Here is a 13,085-nt window from a genome sequence, read left to right as displayed (position 1 = left end):
TAAAGGAGGATTCAATGCCCATGCGCAGTATCACCAAGAGGAGGAGCCACTCGATCACGTGATTCGAAAATGCTTCTCAATGAAAAACAACTTGTAGCACTCCAAACCCAACACTAGATGATGGAAGTATGCAGAGCTTGTGAATCTATAGCACTGCATGCCTTGAACGGATATCTACTGGGCAACATTTTCCTTTTGCAGCTTGAAGCCATTGAGAGAAAATTACATGCTAAGACCTCCCTGAAAAGAGGAATAGTGCACAAATTAAAATGTTTACATTCTTCCGCTCACGAGGATATCAAGAAAAAAAGGATCTAAACATGATCACCTTTTGTGGGGCTCTGAAGGCTTACATTAAATATCATCACAGGTTATTTACTTAAGTGATGTTCTGAGACTAGACTTTAGGTGGCAGAATAATGCAGAATGAGCTTCTATAACAGCCTGAGTTTGCAAAATTATTATTGCACATCATGATGTTTTTCTTACCGTACAGAATCTGGAGTTGGGAAGGTTTAAAGTAATCATTACGTTTAAATAAGCCACTATTTTCCTGTGGTACCTTAAGTTTTAAAGTGCTCAAGAAACTCCCAAAACTACATTACATTCTGATGGTTGTCATAAGGTTTGTATTTGTTTTTATACTTTTGTTGTTTAACCACCTTTGTGCCTTTAGGAAGAAGCTCTGAGGCGTCAGAGAGAACTAGAAATTGCACTAAGACGCCAACAGGAAGAAGAACGGCTACAAAGGGAGCAGTCACTTAAACATATGGAGGAGAAGAGAAGGAAAGATGAGGAAGAGCAGAGGCGACAGGAAGAGCTGCTTCAGAAAAAGGTATGACAGTTATATTAGTGTGATCCTCTCGTATGTCAGAACAGAAAGTTACTGGAGATCAATTTACTTTGCTCTTGGCCTCCTGATAATGCTCTACTATTAAGAAAGTAGTGCTTCTGAGAACCAGCATTACTATTTATGTACAACAGAAGTTTTATTATTATTTTTTTTATTCGTCAACAGAGGTAGAGACTGAAAGATGTTTTTGTGTCGTCCTGAAGCTTGAGAAGTGTGCCTCATTTCGATGTTTTCAAGTCTGATACTCTGAATTCAATTCAAATATGAGTTACAGTAATATCATAACAGTATTAATGCGGCTATGACTAGAGGCTCCCTCCTCACTCGCTCTTCCCCAACTCTTTCGCTCTTTTCAACTAGTTCAAAAATCCCCCATCTCTGCCGCCTCCCTACTTCCCTTCAGTGTACAACTTGTCTCTGACCAGGCCTGCTTCTTTTTTCCCTTCCATCCACTCCTAGTTTCTTAGCTCTCCTTATGACTGTCTCCAGTCAACCTTTGTTAGCTGTCCCCTTCCAGCCTCTGTTGCTTTCTCCACTCTCCACAGGCTTTCTGCTTATCGGAACACTCTTTTATCCCTCTCATTCATAATAATCACAGTTGATGTGTCACTGTAGCTAATTTCGAATCAAACTCGTAAAAGATACTTGGATTCCTATATAGTTTACCAAAAGTCATTTTTTGTCTACTTGATAGCTTTGCACAGTCCTCAAAATCACAACAGTCTTTAACTTATCAATCTTTTTTTATAAAAAAGCTCTTCTTGAATTTTCTGATTCCGTAAGTTAGTCAGTTCATGCAGGACCCAAGTGTTTATCACCTCAGATTTAATAGCAAAGCTAATAGTTCTGCTGTTGTGTGCTAACCCATTGGTTTGACTAATACTAAGGTTTTTATGCTTTTTGTAAATCTTTTCTACAAAGGCATTTTAAATATTGTCTTTGCCTGCACAGGCGAGCACATGTAAGGCAGCCATCTTTAACTGTTTTTGTAATTAAATTTTACTGAGCATTCAAAGATTGCTGCGCATGGGTCTGCATGAGACACGAGGGCAGACATCTTTAAAGCCGAACACTCAATGTAAGGGAGGGCCCAATAGTGGTTTCTGAGGAGCTGCTTAGCCTCACAAAGAGTAAAAAAAGGAAAAATAGAAATTACACCAGAACAGTTGGTGAAGAGGGCTGGCTGAAAGCCTCTGTGGGTAAATATAATATAGACGAGCATAATTTTAGTAAAATCAAAAGGTCTTTTCAAAAAAAGGTTAGCAAGCTGACAGCTCTTGATAGTTAAAATAGTCAAATCAAAATAATTTGCTAAGCCTCCTCTATTAACCCCTTCGCTGCTAGGCCTTTTCCCTCTCCTGTGCCAGGCCTTTTTTTTTGCCTATTTGGAATAGTTCTTGCTTAGGCCCTCATAACTTTATGTTCACATAAGCTACCCGAGCCAAATTTGCGTCCTTTTTTCCCCAACATCCTAGGGATTCTAGAGGTACCTAGACTTCATGGGTTCCCCTCAAGGAGGCCAAGAAATTAGCCAAAATACAGTGAAAATTTCGTTTAAAAAAAAAAAAAATGGGGAAAGGGGCTGCAGAAGAAGGCTTGTGTTTTTTCCCCTGAAAATGGTATCAACAAAGGGTTTGCGGTGCTAAAATCACCAGCTTCCCAACTTTCATGAACAGGCAGACTTGAATCAGAAAACACAATTTTTCAACACAGTTTTGGCATTTTACTGGGACATACCCCATTTTTACGATTTTTTGTGCTTTCAGCCTCCTTCCAGTCAGTGTCAGAAATGGGTGTGAAACCAATGCTGGATCCCAGAAACCTAAACATTTCTGAAAAGTAGACAAAATTCTGAATTCAGCAATGGGTAATTTGTGTAGATCCTACAAGGGTTTCCTGCAGAAAATAACAACTGAAATTAAACAATATTGAAATTGAGGTGAAAAAAACAGCCATTTTTCTCTACGTTTTACTCTGTAACTTTTTCCTGCAGTGTCAGATTTTTGAAAGCAATATACTGTTACGTCCGCTGGACTCTTCTGGTTGCGGGGATGTAAGGAAATGCCTCCTTGGCATGGTTACCCCCTGACTTTTTGCCTTTGCTGATGCTAAGTTTTGATTTGAAAGTGTGCTGAGGCCTGCTAACCAGGCCCCAGCACCAGTGTTCTTTCCCTACCCTGTACTTTTGTTTCCACAATTGGCACACCCTGGCATCCAGGTAAGTCCCTTGTAACTGGTACCAAGGGCCCTGATGCCAGGGAAGGTCTCTAAGGGATGCAGCATATATTATGCCACCCTGGAGACCCCTAACTCAGCACAGACACACTGCTTACCAGCTTGTGTGCTGGTGAGGACAAAACGACTAAGTCGACATGGCACTCCCCTCAGGGTGCCATGCCAACCTCACACTGCCTATGCAGTATAGATAAGTCACCCCTCTAGCAGGCCTTACAGCCCTAAGGCAGGGTGCACTATACCATAGGTGAGGGCACCAGTGCATGAGCACTGTACCCCTACAGTGTCTAAGCAAAACCTTAGACATTGTAAGTGCAGGGTAGCCGTAAGAGTATATGGTCTGGGAGTCTGTCATGCACGAACTCCACAGCACCATAATGGCTACACTGAAAACTGGGAAGTTTGGTATCAAACTTCTCAGCACAATAAATGCACACTGATGCCAGTGTACATTTTATTGTAACATACACCCCAGAGGGCACCTTAGAGGTGCCCCCTGAAACCTTAACCAACTATCCGTGTAGGCTGACTGGTTTTAGCAGCCTGCCACACTAGAGACATGTTGCTGGCCACATGGGGAGAGTGCCTTTGTCACTCTGTGGCTAGTAACAAAGCCTGTACTGGGTGGAGGTGCTTCACACCTCCCCTTGAAGGAACTGTAACACCTGGCGGTGAGCCTCAAAGGCTCACCCTCTTTTTTACAGCACCACAGGGCACTCCAGCTAGTGGAGTTGCCCGCCCCCTCCGGCCACGGCCCCAATTTTGGCGGTAATGCCGGAGGAGATAATGAGAAAAACAAGGAGGAGTCACTGGCCAGTCAGGACAGCCCCTAAGGTGTCCTGAGCTGAGGTGACTCTGACTTTTAGAAATCCTCCATCTTGCAGATGGAGGATTCCCCCAATAGGGATAGGAATGTGACCCCCTCCCCTTGGGAGGAGGCACAAAGAGGGTGTAACCACCCTCAAGGCTAGTAGCCATTGGCTACTAACACCCCAGACCTAAACACGCCCTTAAATTTAGTATTTAAGGGCTCCCCAGAACCTAGGAACTCAGATTCCTGCAACCTAAGAAGAAGAGGACTGCTAAGCTGAAAAACCCTGCAGAGAAGACGGAGACACCAACTGCTTTGGCCCCAGCTCTACCGGCCTGTCTCCCCACTTCTAAAGACACTGCTCCAGCGACGCTTTTCCCAGGGACCAGCGACCTCTGAATCCTCAGAGGACTGCCCTGCTCTAGAAGGACCAAGAAACTCCAGAGGACAGCGGCTCTGTTCATCCAAGACTGCAACTTTGTAACGAAGGAGCAACTTTAAAACAACTTGTGTTTCCCGCCGGAAGCGTGAGACTTGCTACTGTGCACCCGACGCCCCCGGCTCGACTTGTGGAGAACAATCACTTCAGGGAGGACTCCCCGGCAACTGCGAGACCGTGAGTAACCAGAGTTGCCCCCACAGCGACGCCTGCAGAGGGAATCCCGAGGCTCCCCCTGACCGCGACTGCCTGCTCCTCAGATCCCGACGCCTGGTAAAGACTCTGCACCCGCAGCCCCCAGGACCTGAAGGATCCCCCTCCTTGCCTGCCTGCATCGCTGAAGAGATCCCTTGGTGTCCCATTGAAACCTATTGGAAACCCTATGCGTGTTTGCACACTGCACCCGGCCGCCCCGTGCTGCTGAGGGTGTACTTTCTGTGTGGACTTGTGTCCCCCCCCGGTGCCCTACAAAAACCCCCTGGTCTGCCCTCCGAAGACGCGGGTATTTACCTGCTGGCAGACTGGAACTGGGCACCCCCTTCTCCATTGAAGCCTATGCGTTTTGGGCACCACTTTGACCTCTGCACCTGACCGGCCCTGAGCTGCTGGTGTGGTAACTTTGGGGTTGCTCTGAACCCCCAACGGTGGGCTACCTTGGACCCAAACTTGAACCCCGTAGGTGGTTTACTTACCTGCAAAAACTAACAAACTCTTACTCCCCCCAGGAACTGTGAAAATTGCACTGTCTAGTTTTAAAATAGCTATATGTGATTTATGTGAAAACTGTGTATGCTATTTTGATTATTCAAAGTTCCTAAAGTACCTACCTGCAATACCTTTCATTTAAAGTATTACATGTAAATCTTGAACCTGTGGTTCTTAAAATAAACTAAGAAAATATATTTTTCTATACAAAAACCTATTGGCCCGGAATTGTCTCTGAGTGTGTGTTCCTCATTTATTGCTTGTGTATGTACAACAAATGCTTAACACTACTCCTTTGATAAGCCTACTGCTCGACCACACTACCACAAAATAGAGCATTGGTATTATCTCTTTTGCCACTATCTTACCTCTAAGGGGAACCCTTGGACTCTGTGCATACTATTCCTTACTTTGAAATAGTGCATACAGAGCCAACTTTCTTCAGGGGATATATAGGGCTTGTAGGTTCATTAAGAAACCTAGATATCCAGAGCCAATAAATGAGCTGCACCTTGCAGTGGGTTTTCATTCCATACTGGGTATACAGCAATTCATTTGGTGAAATATAGAGAGTCAAAAATAGGTATCAAGAAAACCTTTGTATTTCCAAAATGGGCACAAGATAAGGTGTTGAGGAGCAGTGGTTATTTGCACATCTCTGAATTCTGGGGTGCCCATACTAGCATGTGAATTACAGGGCATTTCTCAAATAGACGTCTTTTTTTACACACTGTCTTATATTTGGAAGGAAAAAATGAAGAGAAAGACAAGGGGCAATAACACTTGTTTTGTTATTCTATGTTCCCCCAAGTCTCCCAATAAAAGTGGTACCTCACTTGGGTGGATAGGCCTAGTGCCCGCGCCAGGAATGCCCCAAAACACAATGTGGACACATCACATTTTTCCACAAAAAACAGAGGTGTTTTTTGCAAAGTGCCTACACCTAGGAAAACCTACCAAACCTGTGCATTTTTGAAAACTAGAGACCTAGGGGAATCCAAGACGGGGTGACTTGTGGGTCTCTCACCAGGTTCTGTTACCCAGAATCCTTTGTAAACCTCAAAATTTGGCTAAAAAAACACTTTTTCCTCACATTTCGGTGACAGAAAGTTCTGGAATCTGAGAGGAGTCACAGAAGTCTCCCGATAAAAATGATACCTCACTTGTGTAGGTGGGCCAAGTGTTTGTGACAGGGAAGAGCCAATGTTTTATTAGGCCAATCGGCCCCGGGGGGGGGGGGCTGGGGGGGGCAGAAATGGCCAAGAAATAATTTGCCCCCCAAGGAGTGGGCCCTGCCCAAGGCGCTCCTCCCCTTACTTGAAATAGCCCACACAAAAAAATATTCCCTGGTGTCTAGTGGTTTCACAAGGCCGATCTGCCCCCAGGGGGTGCATAAATAGCCTAATAATAATTTGCCCCACCCCCACCCCCTGGAGCGACCATTGCCGAAGGGGTCGCTCCCCAAACATAAAAAAAACAAATACAATTTTCCCTGGGGGGGCAGATCGGCCTAATAATATTAGGCCTAGAAATAATTTGCCCCCCGAGGAGCAGCCCTTGCCAAGGGGCTGCTCCCCTTACTTCAAATAGCCCATAAAAAATATATATTCCCTTGTGTTTGCCCCCCCCCTTGCCGGAGGGAACGTCATCAGACGCCACGGGGGTCGCGGGGTGGAAGGGGAAGAGATTCCCCTTCCAACCCTGCCCAGGGGGGAGGGGGGTGCCTGCCGGGGGCCTATAGCGGGACGAGGTGACCTTGTCCAAGGCACCGGGGAACCGGCACCTTGGACAAGATCAACTAGTCCTAGACACCGAACCGGTTAATAAATGGTGGGGTATTCAGTGGGTGGCTAATAAGCAGTTTCTGATACCCTATTTGACGTGAGCACGTGCCTAGGCCCAGCCCCATACTTACTTGGACTGGTCCTCCCAACCTATCTGCTGATGCCCTCTCTCCTTCTGTCTTAATTCTCTTCAGGGTCTCGGCCTTCCTCTTTTTGTCAAAAATATTTTATCATTTTGTATACAAATACAACAGATGTAGCACTTAAAGAAATTCTAACCTTTCGTTAACAATATTTAGTTCATTACATTGCTCTCCACATCCATATCAGACTCCCCGCATAGCATATGTAGCAGGTCCGCTACCAATCGTCAACATAGTGGGCATTCCTCTCTGTGTGTCAGATAGATTTTACTGAGAGTGAAGGAGGTAAAATAGGCTTTAGAAAGTATAGTGACTTGTATCAGCCAAAACTGGCCATTACCAGTTACAGTCTTATGGTATCCCAGTACTTTATCCCACTGTGGGTCGGTGAGAGGACTTCCCACATCACTCACCCATTTGTCCCTCACCTTCAGGGGCTGGTTCACCTTGTCCTGGGTCAGTGCACTATAAATCTTGGGTACATATCTGCCCCCTGCCTGAAGGTCCACCACAGCATCTAGCACATGCAATTCCAGTGGATGTCCCAGGAAACCAGTCCAGCATTTGTGCACCTCTGCAGTCAATCTAGCAAACATCAGGATTTGTCCCCGTCCTACTGCAAATTTTTATTGTGCCTCTTCAAATGTGAGATAGGTTTCCCCTTCGCAAAGATTTTCCATTTCCTGGCAGCCTCTGTCTATCCATCCCGCTTCTCGGGTGAGAGGCCTTATATCTCAAAATGCCGGGTGAGTCCACTGTCCCTTGTCTGAGCTAAAAGGGGTAACCTCAACCACGTATCTATTGTAGCGGTCCCAGACTTGAGACATGTGGGACCCTCTGCCACTTCTTTGCCTTTTTTAGCTATGCCATCTTTGCTCATCCCAGAGGTAGCTTCTCTTGAGGAGTGCCCTCTCGTGGTTGGGCATATCTGTTAACCACAGTGCTGCAGCTGGGCTGTTATGTAATGGCACTCCCTGATCATGAATGCTATCTCTCCCTTTTTATAGGATGTGTTTTATTGTACCTAGTTTTATTCTAGGACGTGGACCACCCCAAAGAATAGTTGTTATCAACTTATCTAGTTCCGACTGTGGGAGCAGACTCCTCGTCCCCTGGAATGCATAGAAACACCTAGGAAGTGTAACCATTTTACAAACTGATACTCCTACCTCCTCTTACTTTTATTTCTCCCTGTTTTATGCTTTATCTCCTCCATTTTCATCATCGTTATGCCACTTTCATACTTCTGTCTTAACTTTTTTTTGCATTTTCTCTCCTGTTTTTAGCTTCTTTGTGCCACTTTCATACTTCTCCCACACTTTTTTGTGCCTATTCGCATGTTTTTTGCCTTTGTGCCATTTTCTTCTCACTCAATTTTTGTGCCTTTTCCTTCTCCTTTCTTGGCCTCTTTTTCGCTTTTCTTTCTCCTCACTTGCTGTTTTCAGTATTTTTTGCCTCTCCAACCGCTGCACCAATTTTCTGCTGTTAAGTCCTTTCTTCCCTCGTGCCTAACTCACACTCAACGCACACCCTGCTCCCCCTTCCACACCTTTTCCCAACTGCCCACTTCTTACCTGCTCGCCTGCTGCTTTCCTTCCCATGCCAGCTAGCCATGCCGACTGCCCCGCACTCCTCTGCTGCGCACTACCACCACCGATCTCTGTCCCTCCTCCCCCCAGAGTTACTTAATGTCGGCCAGGGCGTGACTGCACACAACAGGTGCGTTCCCTGTGTGCCAGTGGCACATCTGAGACTGTCCACACATGGACTGCCCCAGCTTCACAAACCCTGGTCTGATCAGCCCCCACCGCTACACCGCAGCTTTCCTCTGCTCGATCAACCCAGGACACTATTCCACTTGCTGATGCCGTGGTTCATCATACATCACGGTAGGGCACTTCACATGGACCCACTGCTGTTGTACTTGCAGCATCCCACTACGCATGTCCCCCATGCACCAACAACTTCACCTCCTACTCTGGCTAATGCCACACAACACACCAAACAAGCACCACAACACCCACTGGCATGCCTGCTTCTCAGCACACACTGTCTCAGCAAGCACACCACTGAGATCTGGCATCTCCTCAGCAACAGCACACTGGATCTCCTCTTACTTAGGGGAAACCTGGCTCAACCCCACCTCAGCACCAAACATCGCCAAGGCTATCCCAGATACACTGTCACACAAGCCATCATCACGAGGAGATTAGACTACCTCAACACACTCTAGGCTGGGATCTCCATCGTTATCCAACACTAACTCCAGATCATCCAGAAAGCCACAGCGAGACTCGTACTCAACCTCCATTGGTGCATGTAGGAAGTTGGCTCTGTATGCACTATTTCAAAGTAAGGAATAGTATGCACAGAGTCCAAGGGTTCCCCTTAGAGGTAAGATAGTGGCAAAAAGAGATAATACTAATGCTCTATTTTGTGGTAGTGTGGTCGAGCAGTAGGCTTATCAAAGGAGTAGTGTTAAGCATTTGTTGTACATACACATAGACAATAAATGAGGTACACACACTGAGACAAATCCAGCCAATAGGTTTTGTTATAGAAAAATATATTTTCTTAGTTTATTTTAAGAACCACAGGTTCAAATTTTACATGTAATAGCTCATTTGAAAGGTATTGCAGGTAAGTACTCTAGGAACTTTGAATCATTACTTTAGCATGTATACTTTTCACATGAAACACAATAAGCTGTTTTAAAAGTGGACACTTAGTGCAATTTTCACAGTTCCTGGGGGAGGTAAGTTATTGTTAGTTTTCACAGGTAAGTAAGTCACTTACAGTTTTCAGTTTTTGGTCCAAGGTAGCCCACCGTTGGGGGTTCAGAGCAACCCCAAAGTTATCACACCAGCAGCTCAGGGCCGGTCAGGTGCAAAGGTCAAAAGAGGTGCCCAAAACACATAGGCTATAATGGAGAGAGGGGGGTGCCCCGGTTCCAGTCTGCCAGCAGGTAAGTACCCGCGTCTTCGGAGGGCAGACCAGGGGGGTTTTGTAGGGCACCGGGGGGGACACAAAGTAGCACAGAAAGTACACCCTCAGCAGCGCGGGGGCGGCCGGGTGCAGTGTGCAAACACGCGTCAGGTTTCCTTCAGTTTTCAATGGGAGACCAAGGGGTCTCTTCAGCGATGCAGGCAAGGGGGGGGGCTCCTCGGGGTAGCCACCACCTGGGCAAGGGAGAGGGCCTCCTGGGGGTCACTCCTGCACAGAAGTTTTGTTTCTTTAGGGGCTGGGGGCTGCAGGTGCAGGGTCTTTTCCCGCCGTCGGGAAATGGAGTTCAGACAGTCGCGGTCAGGGGGAGCCTGGGGATTCCCTCTGCAGGCGTCGCTGTGGGGGCTCAGGGGGGACAACTTTGGTTACTCACAGTCGTAGAGTCGCCGGAGGGTCCTCCCTGAGTTGGTTGTTCTCCACCAGTCGAGTCGGGGTCGCCGGGTGCAGTGTTGCAAGTCTCACGCTTCTTGCGGGGAGTTGCAGGGGTCTTTAAATCTGCTCCTTGTAACAAAGTTGCAGTTCTTTTGGAGCAGTGCCGCTGTCCTCTGGAGTTTCTTGCCTTTTTCGAAGTAGGGCAGTCCTCGGAGGATTCAGAGGTCGCTGGTCCCTTGGAAAGCATCGCTGGAGCAGGTTTCTTTTGGAAGGCAGGAGACAGGCCGGTAGGACTGGGGCCAAAGCAGTTGGTGTCTTCTGTTCTTCCTCTGCAGGGGTTTTTCAGCTCAGCAGTCTTCTTCTTCAGGTAAGTTGCAGGAATCTGAATTCTTAGGTTCAGGGAAGCCCTTAAAATACTAAATTTAAGGGCTTGTTTTGGTCTGGGGGGTTAGTAGCCAATGGCTACTAGCCCTGAGGGTGAGTACACCCTCTTTGTGCCTCCTCCCAAGGGGAGGGGGTCACATCCCTAATCCTATTGGGGGAATCCTCCATCTGCAAGATGGAGGATTTCTAAAAGTTAGAGTCACTTCAGCTCAGGACACCTTAGGGGCTGTCCTGACTGGCCAGTGACTCCTCCTTGCTGTTTTCTTTGTTTCCTCCAGCCTTGCCGCCAAAAGTGGGGGCCGTGGCCGGAGGGGGCGGGCAACTCCACTAAGCTGGAGTGCCCTGCTGTGCTGTGACAAAGGGGTGAGCCTTTGAGGCTCACCGCCAGGTGTTACAGCTCCTGCCTGGGGGAGGTGTTAGCATCTCCACCCAGTGCAGGCTTTGTTACTGGCCTCAGAGTGACAAAGGCACTCTCCCCATGGGGCCAGCAACATGTCTCTAGTGTGGCAGGCTGCTGGAACCAGTCAGCCTACACAGATAGTCGGTTAAGTTTCAGGGGGCACCTCTAAGGTGCCCTCTGTGGTGTATTTTACAATAAAATGTACACTGGCATCAGTGTGCATTTATTGTGCTGAGAAGTTTGATACCAAACTTCCCAGTTTTCAGTGTAGCCATTATGGTGCTGTGGAGTTCGTGTAAAACAGACTCCCAGACCATATACTCTTATGGCTACCCTGCACTTACAATGTCTAAGGTTTTGCTTAGACACTGTAGGGGTACAGTGCTCATGCACTGGTACCCTCACCTATGGTATAGTGCACCCTGCCTTAGGGCTGTAAGGCCTGCTAGAGGGGTGTCTTACCTATACTGCATAGGCAGTGAGAGGCTGGCATGGCACCCTGAGGGGAGTGCCATGTCGACTTACTCATTTTGTTCTCACTAGCACACACAAGCTGGTAAGCAGTGTGTCTGTGCTGAGTGAGGGGTCTCCAGGGTGGCATAATACATGCTGCAGCCCTTAGAGACCTTCCCTGGCATCAGGGCCCTTGGTACCAGAGGTACCAGTTACAAGGGACTTATCTGGATGCCAGGGTGTGCCAATTGTGGAATCAAAAGTACAGGTTAGGGAAAGAACACTGGTGCTGGGGCCTGGTTAGCAGGCCTCAGCACACTTTCAATTCAAAACATAGCATCAGCAAAGGCAAAAAGTCAGGGGGTAACCATGCCAAGGAGGCATTTCCTTACACAACCCCCCCCCCCCCCCCCCCCAAACGAAAGAGGATGAGACTAACCTTTCCCAAGAGAGTCTTCATTGTCTAAGTGGAAGAACCTGGAAAGGCCATCTGCATTGGCATGGGCAGTCCCAGGTCTGTGTTCCACTATAAAGTCCATTCCCTGTAGGGAGATGGACCACCTCAACAGTTTTGGATTTTCACCTTTCATTTGCATCAGCCATCTGAGAGGTCTGTGGTCAGTCTGAACTAGGAAGTGAGTACCAAAGAGGTATGGTCTCAGCTTCTTCAGGGACCAAACCACAGCAAAGGCCTCCCCCTCAATGGCACTCCAACGCTGCTCCCTGGGGAGTAACCTCCTGCTAATGAAAGCAACAGGCTGGTCAAGGCCATCATCATTTGTTTGGGACAAAACTGCCCCTATCCCATGTTCAGAGGCATCTGTTTGCACAATTAATTGCTTGGAGTAATCTGAGCTTTTAGAACTGGTGCTGTGCACATAGCTTGCTTCAGGGTGTCAAAGGCCTGTTGGCATTCTACAGTCCAGTTTACCTTCTTGGGCATTTTCTTGGAGGTGAGTTCTGTGAGGGCTGTCACAATGGATCCATATCCCTTCACAAACCTCCTATAGTACCCAGTCAAGCCAAGGAATGCCCTGACTTGAGTCTGGGTTTTTGGAGCTACCCAGTCCAGAATAGTCTGGATCTTAGGCTGGAGTGGCTGAACTTGGCCTCCACCTACAAGGTGTCCCAAGTAAACCACAGTTCCCTGCCCTATCTGGCATTTGGATGCCTTGATAGAGAGGCCTGCAGATTGCAGGGCCTTCAAAACCTTCTTCAGGTGGACCAGGTGATCCTGCCAGGTGGAGCTGAAGACAGCAATATCATCAAGATAAGCTGCACTAAAGGATTCCAACCCAGCAAGGACTTGATTCACCAACCTTTGGAAGGTGGCAGGGGCATTCTTTAAACCAAAGGGCATAACAGTGAACTGATAATGCCCATCAGGTGTGGAGAATGCTGTCTTTTCTTTTGCTCCAGGGTCCATTTTGATTTGCCAGTACCCTGCTGTTAAGTCAAAGGTACTTAAGAATTTGTCAGCCCCTAATTTGTCTATTAGCTCAT

The 13,085-nt window shown here is 47.3% G+C and overlaps 1 protein-coding gene across 3 annotated transcripts in view; it reads left to right on the top strand.

The window, feature by feature from the left end:
• The window catches only part of GIGYF2 (GRB10 interacting GYF protein 2), a 1,376,329-nt gene that overhangs the window by 1,135,101 nt on the left and 228,143 nt on the right, over positions 1-13,085 (top strand). For 2 of the 3 annotated variants that reach the window (XM_069213782.1, XM_069213783.1), the window contains exon 21: positions 677-835. The exons of the other annotated variant lie outside the window; for it this stretch is intronic. In XM_069213782.1, coding sequence (XP_069069883.1) covers positions 677-835 — 159 coding nt within the window. The remainder of the gene's footprint in view (positions 1-676; positions 836-13,085) is intronic. 3 annotated transcript variants of the gene reach the window in all.

This window comes from Pleurodeles waltl, chromosome 11, assembly GCF_031143425.1.
Source record: "Pleurodeles waltl isolate 20211129_DDA chromosome 11, aPleWal1.hap1.20221129, whole genome shotgun sequence".
Lineage (NCBI taxonomy): Eukaryota > Metazoa > Chordata > Amphibia > Caudata > Salamandridae > Pleurodeles > Pleurodeles waltl.
Note: the sequence above shows the minus strand (reverse complement) of the source record. Positions and strands in the feature narration are given on the sequence as shown.